The following is a 16,556-nucleotide window of genomic DNA, read 5'->3' on the forward strand; positions in this document are numbered from 1 at the left end:
CCATCTGTTGTTCGGTCACATGCTTTTTATCCTCCTCTTGCGCAACCCCATCAACAACTTCAACCTCAACCAAAGACATAGCTTGGTCCGTCATGTGTTCCTTCTCACCCTCCTTCTCAATCCCATCCAAAATCCCATCCGCTTCCAAGGCAACTTTCTCCTTCTCACCCTCCTGCTCACTGGTTTCTTCTTTTTCACTAGTTTTTCCTTTCCCTCATCGATGGTTCTTATTCTGCACACGGTTATTTGTCCCCCCTCCTATCTTGCGCTGCGTCTCCCCCATATGGCAAACCACTTTCGTATGCCCTTGTCTACAACACTTAGTGCAGTAAAAACCAATTTTTTCATACACTGCTTCCTGCCAAATTGTTCAGTTTGCTGATATGACAATCGGAAATCCTTTGATCTGTTCCTCCTTTAGATCCACTTCTACACACAAACGTGCCCCCGTAGCCCTTGTTTTATTCAGTGTTGCATTGTCTGTACCCAAGTAACGGCCAAATCTCGTGTCTAAGATCTGTAGGCAATCGACTCTGTACATATGAAGAGGCAAACCTGGAAGGAATATCCATTGGGCCGCCAGAGATGATTCCACATGAAGATCAAACTCCTTTGTCCATCTGAATAACCTGAACACACACCCATCAATCACCCGACCCTCTCTTGCCCAAGCATGCACGAAATCATGTTCGGATTACAGTTGTATTAGCACATGAAATTCATCCATAAAGTTGATAAGCGGGGCCTCCAATAAACCCCATGACTTAATCACGTTCAACCGAATCTTATCAATGGATGGCCTGTAACGTGAAAACTTTAACACCAGTGCAAAGCGGAAATCATCCGTTGCTTTTGTCATCTCAGACTCCATAAAAACAAAACCTGGTTCACCATTCACGTCTACCGGATATCGCATAGAAAGCTTGAAGGATACTGTAGGCTTTCTCATCACGGCTTGTGCAAAAGATTTCTTACCATGATCTCCCTCATCAGAACCCCCTGATGGCGTAAAGGACACCGGTGGGGGTGAAGGCGCCGTCATTGGCTAACCCTAGCGTTGAAATCAAAAAAGATTTTCACGACGTTGCACCCGCTATTTTCTCGTTACTTTTACGTCACTTCAAAAGATGCTGCTACATAGGTTGGCATCATGTATATCTATTCAAATGTGATTGGTGGGACAGTGATCATAGGGACTATGTCTTGATCCACATTATACAAGTATCAATGTATCTCGTACATGGTATCAGGAGACCCAAGCGTAACAAGTCTTCTATCTCGATGATGCTAGATTGGGAGGTGATTAGAACGTAGTGCAAACAATTGTCGGCAAAAATGTGTATTATGTTTTTCCTAAACAAACACCTGACATCGAAGATGCAGAACAAGCTAAGGCGTATCAAGAAATGGAGTCTTCATCTATGTGTCCAACCCCTACTTCCATAGGGCCTAACTATGTACCATTATGTAGAGAAACTGTACAACATGCAGTAGTTCATGCATCTGCCATTCCAGAAGGAGATGAGAGGATGAGGAAGAGGACTTCCTCACTGAGGATGACTCTGAAAGGGAGACTGTATTGAGGCAAGGCTTGAAAGGGAGACTGTATGTGAATTATAGGTAGGTAAATGATCATACATTTTTTATACATTGTATGCGTATTTATTTTCTTCGCATATGTTACCCAGTGTATTGAATGAATGACATACAATTTGATGACGACACAACATTTGAGCTATATAAAATTCAATTTAGAGAACAATGTTACAAATAGTTCAAACTCCTGCATTGTATTGATTGGGATCCCCACACTAATAATGTAACTTCTTACATAAAATTGACCTTCTCAATATTTGGCCAATCATATACAAACCAAACTCAAAATAAATAAATCATTCTCTATCGGCATCACTATTATCATCATGGGTCCTATGCTGTAGAATTGCCTGTACATCCTGATGTATTTGTACTGGAAGGTCATGATCACATTGAAGTTGGTCTTGAAGTACGATATGACGAGTTGTGATAAATGTCTGACCTTTCCATAACTCAGTCATCATAGACAAAAGTTGAAATAGTTGGTCTTGTATGGAAGACAATTGGTGCAGTATTTCTGAGTCGTTTGTCCTCAGGAATGAGGTCTCACATGATCCCTTGCCTGCAGAGGTTGGGTTGCTTGACCCACTTGGTATGGTCTTGCTAATATTTAGGCCACAGACTTCTGAATAATAAGTTTAGAGAAAGACAATTGAGGTTTTTGGCTGGGTTCAGAAGTATGAATACTCACAAATGGATGACACAAAAGTCGAGTAATCAATACCCCATAAGACAAGCTAGATGTTCTCTCATGAAAGACCCCCTCCATGATGTTGAAAGATGGAAAACAAATATTGTCACCATTGAGCAATGCATAGAGGAACATGGCTCTTTGAATGTTAGTGTTAGATCGGTGGTTGATAGGATAAATGTTTTGAAAAAGTATCTGTGCAAGTAAACACACTAGATTTGACATATCAGCAAAACTGAATGAACAATCCTGCTCACACCAATAACGAGACTTATCTACATGGACAAACTTTGTTGACACAAGTTGTTTCGAGGGAGCATCTTCCTTAGGATAGGCGTACATAGGATTATCTATTATAGGAATGCCAATAACATAGGAGATAAGTTCAAGTGTTACCTCAACTTGAATGCCTCTAACAAATGTAACAAATGTTAGGGGATCCTCAATCATTGATGTAAAATTTGCATAGAACTCATGGACGAGTTCAACACAGATCAATTTTGGTTCAGAAGTCAAGTACTCCCAATGTTGGGAATGAAATATTTGTGGTATGAAGCAAAAAGCCTCATCTGTTAGATCAGATAGCTTAATAGCTCGTTCACCTAGTATGGGCCGGTTTTGGAACCTGTCATACTACGTCTTCTCACTCCCTTGGTTCTTGGACTTGGTACCAACATCACCGCCTGTGGTCGAAGAGGGCCTAGCCTGAGTTTTCTGCTTCTTCAACTTGCTAGCAGGCATCTTGTAGTGTTTACCAATTGCTCCAGCCATCACTGCATACAAACATTTATGGGATAATCTATTAATTTTGTGAGATCAGAAGGAAAAATCCTAAAAAACATGTGATCATGACAAGATATGCTAGATAATTCATCTAATGGTCCGAACTATAATGGCGTAAGCAAATTGAGCCCATTACAAATATCACCAACTTTAAGTTGGATGGAAAAGTAGGAATCTATGTTAGTGTCTACTATGAACTTATAGATATAAAGAGACTGAGTTACATAATTGTAGTATGGTTGTGAAATAATGACACAAGTGATGAATATGATAGACTTAGTGTCAACATGAATGAACAATATTGTATTAAAAGACAAGAAACAAGAAAAGTAACGAACAAATCGATTCCTTATGTTGAGTGAGAGTTTTTGTCAAACAGTTGGTGTGCAAGATTTGAGAAAGGGAGAACAAAGCATATTGTAGAAAACAAAAGGCTTCCTCAAATACAAATTAACCTGTACAAGGGTTCTTTCAACAAACATCACAATGGAGCCTATCCTATTAGTATCCAATATGAACTTATAGACATAAAGACATTGAGTTACATAATTGCAGTATGGTTGTGAAATAATGACACTGAGTGATGAATGTGATAGACTTAATGTAAGCATGAATGAACAATATTGTATTAAAAGAGAAGAAACGGGAAAAGCAACAAACAAATCGAGTGGTCCTGGTGAGTGAGTGTTTTTTTAAAACAATTGGTGTGCAAGATTTAAAGGAAGAACAAAACATATTGGAGAAAATGTAAGGCTTCCTCAAATACCAATGATGATTTTCAACAAATATCACAACACAACCTATCTTATTTGAGAAAAAAATAAATAGAAAAGATTTAACACTAGAGGATGTATTTTTCAGTTCCATCTACTGATAAGATCTAGGGTTTGATCCTAAAGCACACTTGTGATACAAGTTTCTGATGCAACCCAGGGAGGGTTTTCATTAAAGCATTGGAATAATCTTGAAAATAAATCGTTACCTTTGTGCTTGGTGAGAACCATTTTCTATTTGAAAATGTATTTCGTGCGACGTTCTTGGGTCACACTCTAGGGAGAGAGGGGCTTCAAAAGGAATTGCCTTCAAACGCCGTCGTGTAGGGAGTATTTAAATTGAGCGGGTCGTTCGGAGGAGATATAATTTAGAGACACCGTTCAAACGTCGCTACTTGAGGGTTGTTCGAACTGATATATTTTCCTACTATTCCATTCAAAGGACTGGTGGTAGTTAAAGTATCCCGTTTGGACGTAAAATTGTTCCATCATCAGTTCGGTAGCCATGATGCAACTTGAGTTCCAGTGTTTGAATGACTGCATGTTCATCCACTTCGTTCGAGCTACTTTGATACGCTATTTATGTAAACTTCATGAGTTTGTTACTGATTGAACGATCAACTATTTTCCCAATCCATTCGAGGCGTTTTGACATTACAATGTAAATTCACATTTTGCAAGCTGATTGAATGCCAGATTGTTTGGGAAGCTCCATTCGACCAGTTCTGATACACCTATGTAAAATAATTGATTTAAGAGATGATCGAACGATGAACTGTTCAACCCATCCATTTGATAGACTCTGTGAGGCATGGTAGGTAAATAACATGCACAGTAGTCCGGACGAAAGATGGAACAGATGTTCTGCTTGAGTGACAACATCGATTACTTCACATGTAATTAACTTGGTCCAAAAATAACATATTTTTGCGTTTTTAGGAAAACTTTCACGTTCAAGTATTTTATTATAATTAAGTATTACTAATTGTATAGGTAGCTAATATCTAGGCGCAATTATTCATGATGAAAAATTTAAAATACATTTTTTTATAAAATGAGCCAGCCATTTATAGTAAGGGTTAATAATAAAGGTAGCCCAAATGTTGTAATTTACGCAATCTGGTTCACGCAGGAGAAATGAAGCACGCCCATCCAGGATATATTGAAAGTACCACTTAAACATATATATCTAGCTCACACTACTCGTTCTATTCAAGTTTCTTTCCATGCCTCATCTTGGGGTTCCATTGTTTTCCACTCTCAGACAAAGGCGATTTCTAGTGTCAACCCTTCTCTGATTCGTATTTTTAGTGAAGAACATACCTCACAAGAATTCCTTGAAGAATTGAACAGTTTCGAGTCTTCCTATTCCATGTCCTAGTTGATTTTCATCTTCAGTGCCTCTATATCCAAGTTTGGGGGTCATTGTGGGTTGGGGGTTTTGAGGTATTGTGGAAGGGGCTTTTGTTTCAGCCTTCGGTGCCCATTTTTGGTTTGGGATTCAACCCATACTGCTCTAGCCATCATTTATTGAGCTTGTGGTTTGGGGCTTTTGTTTCAATGTAAGATTGTGATAGGCTTTTGGCATCCCAGCGATGAGGGAGGGTTTCAAAATTAACCAACCGTCTCCATATCGAGTAAAGGTACGAGCTTTTTAGTCTTCCTTCCTCATCTTCAGGCTATTTGAAGCTTTAGGCCTCGTTTGTTTTCACAACTCCTTTCAACTCATTTCATCTAATTATTACGACTTCCCCAAATTCCCACAAAAAATAAAATAAACTATTCAAATTTTCCAATCTCGAAAAAAAGATATTAAAAAAAGATATTCTAATAATATTTTATTTAAATTTTAACTTTAATCTTGACTCTTCTCATCTGTGAAAACAAAAGAGGCCTTAATTGCATGAAGCTCGTGGTACAATAGATGTAAACGTTCGCATGTATATAGGATGTAAACTACGGATAGTCTGTGTTGGTTTATATTTGAAAATTTATACATAGGCTTATGAAGAACATGGTAGTGAAGTGGAAGATATATGTTGGTATCAAGGGGTGATTTATCATGGTTTTTGCTACACATAAATTGTTCATGCGTTGGAAGTATGGCACTAAACATAATTCTTGTGTTGGGATGAGATGATATGGAGTCGAGTTGCTTAACATATAAAGGACATGTATTTAATTATACTTAAATTAATAATGATTCACACGTCATATAAATTACCATATAAAGGGTGGTATAGCTTAATGTGGTTGCTATTATAGGACAGTTTCTCAACAAATACTATGTATAGTTAAGCATATAGATAGTATGATGGGTGACAATGCCCGTGGGGGAAGAACTACGTTCTATCGAGGGCAGCTTAGTGTACGAAGAAAGCCACAGAGGAGACCTTATGCCATGCGGCACAATAGGAGGCCACATGGAGCGAGGCTAGGCACCGCAAGCGACGAGTCGGCATTTGCAACATCAAATCATGACTCAATAGATCAACCACCTATTTTTTTTAGAATAACTTAAATGATGCTCCTATGGTGAAAGCTGCCACCACGAACTGCCCTGGTTAGCCCGTTAAGCACATTCAATTCGACATTCTTTGAATATGTGAATAAATGGAGCATGATGTACATATTACTGATAATCTGGATGTAGATATTCATATAATTGTTCTAAAAAAAACTTGTTTGTATTGTGTTCTTATATATAGTGCAACCAACAAGGAAGCAAAATCGTCGTGGGGTAGTGAGTGGGGGGATGTTTACGAAGTTTCGTTCTATGGGGCCCATTCTGCTAGTGATTCTTGAGTGGCATACCTCACCCTCATGTGATAATGCAAAGATTTATAACCGAAAAGTGACAGAGATTGTGAAGTACCAAGAAAATATGATGCCTGCTAGTTGGAGGTTTGTTCCGGAAGAAGAGATTGTGAAGTACCATGCAAACATGATGCATGCTAGCTGGAAGTTTGTTATGGAAGAGGAGGATCGAAGAACTAATTCAACATGCCAAAGTGAGTATAGTCATGCCTATTTCCAACATATAACTTGTTACTTAACTATTGTTGCTTTATCCTCCACAATAAATATTGTACAGTAGCAGTAGTTTACATTCGTTGGAACTTTGTTTGCAATATATCTGCAACGCATCACATTCATTATAAATTCTCATTGTTAAAAGTCCTTATTTGTAAAAAAGTTAAAAAAAAAAAAGAAAAAAAAAAGAAGCTTGTTCATTGGCAATAGTCAGTTGCAACAAAAAAAAGCTTCACTACAAGAAATTAGGTTTTTTTCAGCGCTCAAAATCGTCGCAAATACCCATAATAATCGCTGCATTTGATCATTTTCGGTGATTTATAAATTGTTGCAGGTTCGCCAAAATCCTAAACCCATTTTTGATCAATTTCAGCGACAGGAAAAAATCGTCACAAAAAATTACTATTTCTAGCGATTTTAGTCTGTCATAAATGTTCAAAAAATCGACAAAAATGGTCTTCTCGTTTACAATTAAAATCGTTGAGAAAGGTTAATTCCAGTGATATGTATCGTCACAAAAAGTTAATAAATCGCCGCAAATAACTCATTATTTTTTCTAACGATTTTAAATTATTGTCGTCATTAAGTTTTTCCAGCGGTTAATTTTCGCTGCAAAATATTGTTTGCGGTGATTTAATGTTGCCACAAATATGTTTCTGATAAAAAAATTATTTCCAGTGAATTTTACTTGCCAGAAAAGATGTTTTAGAAAAAATAAAAAAAAATGCACAAAAAATGCACAGAAAAGTTCTTTTGAAGTGCATATGCAACTTCAACATAAAATTTGCATAAACTACCCTATTTAGAAAAGTTTCACAGCTATGCCAACATAAGTCTCAACCACAGTCATCTATCAATAAAAGGAAATGTCACAATTAAAAAAATGCATAACTAAAAGAAAAAGAAAAGTGATAACTCCCCCTCCCAAAAAAAAATAAAGTTGGGTGCAAGGAAAGAAGGATCTAGTTGAGCTTTTTGTGCATTCCAGGCCCACGCAACATTATGTGCACTCCCAAAATCTACAATTAACTATCAGCCAAAACAAGCATACCACCAACCTGAAAAAGGAAAAGATTGATCAAGCAACTTATTAATAATTCACCTGATTTAACATTAAGGTACCGGTATTATCACTGCAAATAGTTGTGGAAGAGCCCATGGTCTCACATGCAGAGAGCCTTCGCACCTGCAGCATAACTTCGGTTATGAACAACATACTTCCAATCGCACAACAGGCATGTGTGTGTGCCTCAGCGTCTGTGAGTAAGGTCTCCCATAAGCACAAGGATGGAAAATCCCGAACATTACATACCAGGGCCTTGTCTGCCATCATTTTTCTCATGGAATAGGCAAGGCTGTATCATAGTAAAACAAATAATAAGTCCGTGGTAACATATGGGAACATTGAAAAATTAAAACAATTTCAACCACGCAATCAATAATGTCTCAGATGATAAACAAGAAATAAGCAGTTAAGACTGTGGGAATACATGTATAAGAATTACGCTCCTACCAGAAAATAAATGGGTTTAAAATTAGAATATTTGACCATTTAATATCCCAAGTAATAGCCTAAAGGAACTTTAAGAAGATTTTTATTTTATTTTACAAAAACGTTCATCATTTACCAACTCCGATATATAAGTATATACATTCCATTATGCACATCAATATGGGTTGCACTAATAAGAAATTAGAAGCAGCACCATCTGCAAGTTAATGGGAAAGTGGGCTTAGAATATCTCAACTGCTTGAGCCACGACGAAATTGGTGATGTTGGTAATACCAATCTGAGCTATATATAAATTGAAGGTAATACAAGAACTACGGAAAGAAAAATAGTAAAATGAAAGAACATGGGTTGACATGTAGGAGAGATTAAGAAAGGCAAGAATTTGAACAAAATTATATATAAGGCCAGGCAAATTTACGTTAAGGTAACAACCAAGGGAAGCCCTTCGGGTACCGCAACTACTACTATGTTGACCTACAAGATTTCAACAAAGGTAATAGGAAAATAAAATTCTCCACACAATAATAAATATATATCTACATACAAAAGAAACACATACATCAACAATAGCAATTTTAATGGCAGCATCTATGGCATCACTAGCTTTTGTTTTGCCTGCTATAAACTAAGCATTTCCAACTGAGTTTTTGGTATGGCCAGTAAAAATATCTGCATATATTCAATTTATGAGGTCATCCACAATAATTCACTATTAGAGAGAGAGAAAGAGAGAGAGAGAGAGCAGTCCCAAGTTTAATTTACCAAAAGAACAACCAAGACAGAGACAGCTACTGAAAGTCCAACTATACCAATGAGAGTTGCAACCCCATTTAGGCGTACCTTAAACAAATAATTTAAAAGTAAACATAATGTGCAAAATATGAGTTTCAAGAGAAAACATCGAAAAGATAATAGACTTGCAATGGTGTCTCTTCACCATTATCTTCTGAAATGCTAGACATGAGCAATCCCCACTCAGTATTCATCCCAACACTAGTCACCTAGTACATAAACAAATAAAAGGAACATATAGAACATGGGTAGACCACAAAGCAAGTTGGCTCAATGTGAGAGACTGACCAGATATAAAAGGTTTCAAATACATGTTCAGATTCATAAAGAAAAGTGGTTTCCATCTCTAGCAAGAGAAAGGTAAACCCCTAAAAAGAACAACATTTTTTTTATAAAAGTGAAAACTTCTTTTTATAAAAGTGAAAACAATCATATATGAAATATAGAGACATCAAAATAACTGATCCATATATGAAAATTATACGCTTATGCTTTCAGGGGATAAAAATAAACTCCAACGTAATGTTTTTTTTTTCAAAACAAGCTTCCCTTTTCCCGAAAATTGTTTAATCTAGGAATTGCAGCAATGTTTCATATCCCACTATCTTTTATATGGTACTAATAGATATTAGAATATATGTAAGATATACTTGCTAAAAAAGCTAAGAAAATCCTATATTACCAGCATGGTGCCACTACCATCTGCAATTTTGCAGCCAGACATCAGAAACAGATTTCTGGAATCCTTGTGAACCTGGAAAAAAAGTTCATTCTGGAATCCTTGTGAACCTGGAAAAAAAGTTCATTCTTCAAAAAGAAAAAAGAAATATTAATTGACAAATTAAAACGACAAGACGGGTAGGAATGCTCACAATCTCGCTCTCTCCAGTCATACTTGATTCATCAACTGCGAGAGAATGACCAGAAATTAAAATTCCATTGGCAGGGACCTGCAGAAAGATTTAGAAGGTCAAGTCAACTTTAAATAACAATGGTAATATATTATTTTTTATTGGTAAAAACAAGTTTTACAGAATAAAGTAAATAGACAAAGCCTAAGTACACAGAAAGTACACAAAGAGAACACCTAGTTACAAGTTAGGAGCTACAAGAGAATCATGAAAACTAGCCCCGTTGGGGACAATAACAGAAGCCCAAAGGAATAGGGTGTGAAAGAAGAAACATCTAAAATCATCCAAAGAGTGTTCCCGATTTTCAAAGCTCCAACGAAAATATATATACATATAATAAGAACAACAAAAAAGAAACATGTACCTGATTACCAATGTTAAGAGGTACAACTTCACCAACAACAATGTCATATATAGATATCTCAATTCTTCTACCACCTCTAATTTGCTTATAGGAAAAAATCATTTAAAAATGCAATGCAAGTCATTAGATTAAAATTCATGAGCAAAGTGGGTATGGCTAGCATCCCAATATGCTAGCCATACCATCCACATTAGAAATAAAGATTGTAATCCTTACCCTTCACAGGAGTATCACTACTAATATCTTTTTCCTTAAGTAGTGAGTGTTAAAAAAAAGATTAAATCATTTCCATGGAAGCTCAGAGGGTGGTGGTGATCCAGAATGCATCAACAAAAGGTGAAAGCAGGCTAATTTTCTCCCAACAAAAGATTAAATCACTCCAGATATGAAACTTGCTACAAAGTATGTTATTCCAACTTGGCCGCAAAACCTACTGCTTCAGTAACTTAACATATTTTCATTTAGTAAGAGACTTTTATTTATAAGGCCATATGTATATGTATATGTATGCACTAATAAATGCTTGAAGACCATTCAAGGTCAATTACCATTATACCTTGACATAATCTACTCCCACATTTGAAACATTAAAAGATTCACCTTGACAATTTTGGCCAGTATCATATGCAGACTATATCTGTAAATCACGTATTGATGGTTTTAAGTTCTCATTTAGGGGGAAAGAATCTCAAATGTTTCAAGTATAAACACATATAAACAAACCCATAAAAAAACTAGCGATCACACATATAAACACAAAACCCAATCTCCAAACAGAACTAAAACAAGAAATCAAGCAAATATAACAGGAATGAAAAGAACCCATAAATGTGAAACATAAGGCAATATCAGGGGGTGGTCGTGGTGGTTGCTTAGCGTGGAGTGGAGTGGTGTCTCGGGAGGAGCACGGTGGCGCTAGCAAGACCTGGTGGCTGTGGGCTGCAAACAGAGCAAGGGAGAGAGGGAGGGCCTCGGACTGAGAATTGGACTAGGCGTGGAGGAGAAGGGGGCTCCGACGGAGAACTGGCGACGGCATCGACGTGTGGGTGGTGGCGAACGGCGCCCTTAGCGGCGGCGATATAGAGAAATCCAAGAGAGAAAGGGGTGATGCCACATTCGGGGAGGCAAGAGATCCGGTGGGGGCTGGGGGAGAAGGAGCGGGTGGCCTTCGACATGAGGTGGCAGTGGCGGTGGTGGGAATGTTGGTGACGGGCTGTGTGCTAAGGCGTGGGTTGTTTGCGTTGGAGGGATTGGAGAGAGAGAGGGGGGAGACTAGATGGGGGGAGACTGGATGGAGGGAAATGAAAAGGAAAACGAGTGGGGCTTTTAATTTAATTAGCTTTTGGCAGCGAGTTTACATCGCCGCTAATAATACTTTAAGTGGCCGCAAATATTTTACGGCGACAATTTTCGCCGCAATAATTACCTATTGTGGCGCTTTTTGCATTCGATGAAAAATAAATTTTGCTACAGTAAAAAAAATTATTGCGGCGGAAAAAGTCTCCACAATAGCTAATAAAGTTGCCGCAAAAACTTAATAGTTAATTTCTCCATCTGTGTTTTCCAAACTCGTGTTTTAATTCACCGGTGAAATCTAAATTGCCGAAAATAAGTATTATTTTCGTTATTCTTTTTTTTTTTTGCAACGATTAAGAAATCACTGGAAATAATTTTTTCGACGATTTTACAAGTTAAATAATCGTTGCAAAAGACCACTTTCACAATTGCAGCGATTAACGAACTGTCGTAACAAGTTTTTTAATATACCGGCGAATTTTTTCATTGCAAAAAATAAAGAATCATTGCAAAAGACCAATTTAGTATTTACGGCGAATATTATTGTCACAAAAAGTGAAAAAAAATCGATGCAAAAAACTGATTTCAAAATTTTATGTAAAAAGATTGCGACGGTGTAAAAATTGTCACAATCAAATGCTTTTTACGACAATTTTATTTTTGACAAACTTAAAATCACTTCAAAAAGCCTTTTCTTGTAGTGTTTTTTGCAACAATATTATATTTTCCTTGCAAAAAACCTTTCTTGTTGTAGGTGCATGAGTCAAGTTTAATGATCAATTCATATACATACGAACTATATATCCGTGGAATGGCCTCTTCAGTTTACATCGCTAGCTGGTACTAGTATTCCCACTAAATACGCACATGACTTAATCCTTTTTTAAGCAATCATGAACGTCGTTACTTATAATTGATCAGTACGTAGCGCTATGTATGATATTTCTGTAAATATTCTTTAATTTTTCTTCTTCCTTACGCCCAATATGTAACCATGCACGCACGCACGCCTACTACCGCTCATGTGGAGATTGCAATGTTGCCTATATTTGTCTATAATGTCTAAGAATACGTATGCATGAGAGAGATGAAGTGGCTATACATCGAGACGCGCGCTGTCACAAATAGGGTTGTCCATTGCAAGATTCAGACGCAACTCCGGCCTAATGATGGGGTGAAAGTACTTGAAAGATAGAAAATGACAACTCGTTCGGAAAAATGCATGGCTAATATTATATATGTTTTATTTTTCTTTTGGTTAATAATATAAATGTCGACTTGAAAGACGTAAATTAATCATATGACTAAAAGAAAAAAAAATAATGGATTTGAAGATACATGAGTTGCCCAACTAGAGCACTCTCAATGACTTGCAAAATATTTTTTTTTTTAAAATATAAAAAAATACTCTCAAAAGAGAACTCTTTTAGATCTTGTATTTTAAATACACTTTACATTTGATATAGTGATCCCGCTACATGTGAAGGATCTTGTTCATGGGATCGTTGTAAACGTTTTTAATTATTGAGAATGGATATAATTTTGATCATAATATACTTTGAGAATATTATTTTTATTATATAATCTTTTCTTTTTATTTTTTAAATTAATTTATATTTTGATTTAGCTTATAAATTTAGATTAATTTAAAATAGAATATAATTACATGACATTAATGTATATGGAGAGATATTCCAAATACCAAAAGATATTATGAGGATATCATTAATTAGTAGTTAGAGAAAATATTTGAAATGAATAAAAAATATTAAAAAATATAATATTTAAATGATATGAAAAAAAAAATAGATAAACTGATTTATGTTATATTATAAAAATTAATATGTAAAAAAAAAATGAATTTTGATGATTATTTTAAAAAATATGATGAAGAATTTATTGGAAGTGCTCCAAGTAGTACGGCATATTTAGCATCATCAAATGTATAACATTTCATGCTAGTGCAATAAACTTCCGGAAGTACGTACGTACTTTAATTCGCCTATTAACAAATAAGAAAGTTTTGATAACCAGTCCAAAAGATTCACACAACGAGCAAAAATAAAAACAAAACTAGATTTAAGTTTCTCATGAGTTTCTTGCTTTAGAAGTTTTAGATTAGCCTTGTTATATATTAATTAGAACATTGCATGACTATCATGGAAAGAAGTCGGCCAAAAAGAGCGATATCTCATCCACTTCTTCTTCTTCTTCTTCTTCTTCTTCTTCTTCTTCTTCATTCCTTCTCTCATAATTAGCCATGTTATAACCATCCGCACTTCCACGATTGCTGCTGGAAGAAGAAGATTGAGAATCCATCATCATCCCCCCGAGCTTTCTCTTCTTATAGTTAGCTTTAAAACAAGCTTGCCTAAGCCGCTTCGTATTGTTCTCAAGTTGCATATCTGGAATTTCCTCCAACAACTTCTTCTCCCTCTCTAATATCTCTATTGCTTCCCTCAACTTTGCTTCACTCTCTTCTCCTTCCTCTTTACCCAACACCTGCATATATATCGATCTCAAACGCTCAGAAAATTCTTATATACATATATACAGGTTTTATCAACGGAGCAGATTCGTTGCTTTGATTACAGAGAGAGAGAGAAAGAAATGAAACCTGTACATTGTTGATTAGGGTTTGGAGGCTCATCAGCTTCCGATGGGGCCACCTACGAATACCCAACTCTCGACACCTTTTCTTCAAAAGTGTCAAACCCACGTTAAGCTCTTTCGCTGCCTGCGTTATGGGCATGTAAAAGTACTGAGAAATGGTTTTCCTGGATAGAAGTCTTGAACTGCTGGATCTCTCTTCCCTGTACCTCTTCATCTTCCCCTGATCTTCCCTCGGTCCGTTATTGCCTTTTTTATCATTGTTACGCAACAGTAAATTAGCCTGCAGGTTCTCCGGGTCAAGCTTAGGACCTGTCTCATTCCAAACTCCATGCCAACTCCCATAACCGCAGGAAACATCGTCTGCATTAATAAAAGACTGAAACCATTCAAGTTCAAAACTCGAATGAATAAGCAAGGGATGCAGCATATATTGACATTTGTTTATTGTTTTGATGATCACCTTGCATTACGCTTATGGCTGGTTCAAGGTCCAAGGATGCAAACAGATTTTCCGTAGGGAAGCTCTCCATCAAAGGAATGGCATCCATAAAGCTCTCTTGTATCGGCAATTCATATTGCCAATCCATGGGAGAATACCAGCTACAATAAAATATACTCAAATAAAGAAGGGAAGTAATTATAAAGCAGTACAAAAATTCCTGAAATTTGATTTCAATTTGAATAAAAAAAGGAAAGAACTACAGAAGTAGAAGAAGAAAACAAATAATAATATTACTACACCGAACCCAGTTGTTACCTCAAGTCTAATGAAGCCATTTGGCTAGGAAAGAGGTATGGGTCGTCATCTCTGTAACCGATTTCATGCTTAGGCCACAGACCATTCAGAGTCTGACTACCCATTATCTAGAGAAAGATAACGAAGAAGATGATATATGTGGAGGCGAGGAGGGAGGGCATTGATTTTCTTGTTTTCAGGTGTGAGAGTAATGGCATGAGTACGCAAATATATATGAATGGAGGCCGCCAGTAGCATATATATTGCGACGGTATTAATGGCCAATTACGAACCGAAAACCAAGATTAAATTGGGGAACGTGCGCCGGCCATGCATGAATGAGTGACCGTCTGGTGCATATGTACGTGAGTTACAAAGTGGGAAATAAATGATCCATACACGCATGGATGACCATCAAATTATAACCTTTCTTTGTAATCTTTTGCCTTTTTTTTTTTTTCCTCAGAAAGAATATCAAGAGAATTAGTTTCAATTTGGATTTCTGCTAAACAAGAATCAACTCACCACTTTTGTTTATATCATGTTAATTTATCTTTTCCACTGGATTAAACCACCATATATGTAAGTATTCTAAGAGGACTTCAAGAGCCTGCATGCCTGCCACGTTTATTCTTTGTTAAAGGACATAATTACTAGGAAATATATATTACTGCAAGCGTGAGTAGACACACAGATCAGGTTAATCTTTTGAGGCACCAAAAACTTGGAATCTTCAAAAATGATCATCTCCCAGCCGACTTTTCCTGATCCTCTTCAATTATTACACTTCCATAATGTATATCCATGCATTAAAGATTTCGATTTTTTTTTTTCTTCTTTTAACTAATTCTCTGTATCCGTGGGTCGAGAAAGATATTATAAGATCATTAGGACTCAGTGTGTACGTAACGTACGAATTGTTCAATTAATCATTCTTTATCATTTCATTAGATGATCAGTAGTTAAAGAAAACTGATGAGTAGGGGGAGTTACAGTACTTCAAAATATTCTCATCCCAAATTTACTTGGATTTATTTGTCCTCATGAATGCAAATGATATTCATCAATGGCGGATGATTATAAACAAGTATTGTTTTAATATTTGCTTTAAAAGACTATAATTATTAGATTTAAATGATAGAAATGTATGGAAAAGAGTAAGCTATATGGATCAGACCATCGGTGACAGTAGTACCTTAGCCGCCATCTCAGAGTTTGAAGGCATCACAGTGGAGCTAATGCCTTGGCAATGGGGGAGCTATAGTACTCAGAATTTTCTTTTAGTGGGTTCAAAAGTTAATTAAAATAACTAAGAAAAAAATTTATAATGCTATATTATATCTTTATAGAAAATTTCTTCCTTTCATACAAAAACTAATTATAATAATTATATATGATCTAGTTTTCATATATATTCTGAAAATGTTGCATGATTTCCTCATCATTAATGCAATA

At 36.3% G+C, this 16,556-nt stretch overlaps 1 protein-coding gene across 1 annotated transcript; it reads right to left on the reverse strand.

Annotated features, from left to right (window-relative positions):
- Window positions 1-2,920: 2,920 nt before the first annotated feature.
- On the reverse strand, window positions 2,921-15,226 carry LOC109003850. Its single transcript, XM_018982173.2, has 15 exons — window positions 15,123-15,226; window positions 14,826-14,965; window positions 14,370-14,725; window positions 13,973-14,254; window positions 10,457-10,540; window positions 10,054-10,131; window positions 9,864-9,935; window positions 9,307-9,390; window positions 9,152-9,229; window positions 8,949-9,014; window positions 8,808-8,863; window positions 8,189-8,231; window positions 7,979-8,062; window positions 7,928-7,934; window positions 2,921-3,060 (listed from the first exon to the last, which is right to left on the reverse strand). The coding sequence occupies exons 1-15, from the start codon at window positions 15,224-15,226 to the stop codon at window positions 2,921-2,923; spliced, it is 1,674 nt and encodes a 557-aa protein (XP_018837718.2).
- Between the last annotated feature and the right edge of the window lie 1,330 nt (window positions 15,227-16,556).

The sequence above is a fragment of the Juglans regia genome, chromosome 9, assembly GCF_001411555.2.
Source record: "Juglans regia cultivar Chandler chromosome 9, Walnut 2.0, whole genome shotgun sequence".
NCBI lineage: Eukaryota > Viridiplantae > Streptophyta > Magnoliopsida > Fagales > Juglandaceae > Juglans > Juglans regia.

Excerpts from the sequence above, each read along its gene's own strand:
- LOC109003850 (XM_018982173.2), bottom strand. The coding sequence starts at position 15,226 with ATGGGTAGTCAGACTCTGAATGGTCTGTGGCCTAAGCATGAAATCGGT. Across the intron at positions 14,255-14,369 it reads CCCTAATCAACAATGTACAG|GTGTTGGGTAAAGAGGAAGG; the intron begins GTTTCATTTCTT and ends ATATATATGCAG. Across the intron at positions 9,936-10,053 it reads TGACTGGAGAGAGCGAGATT|GTTCACAAGGATTCCAGAAA; the intron begins GTGAGCATTCCT and ends CTTTTTTTCCAG.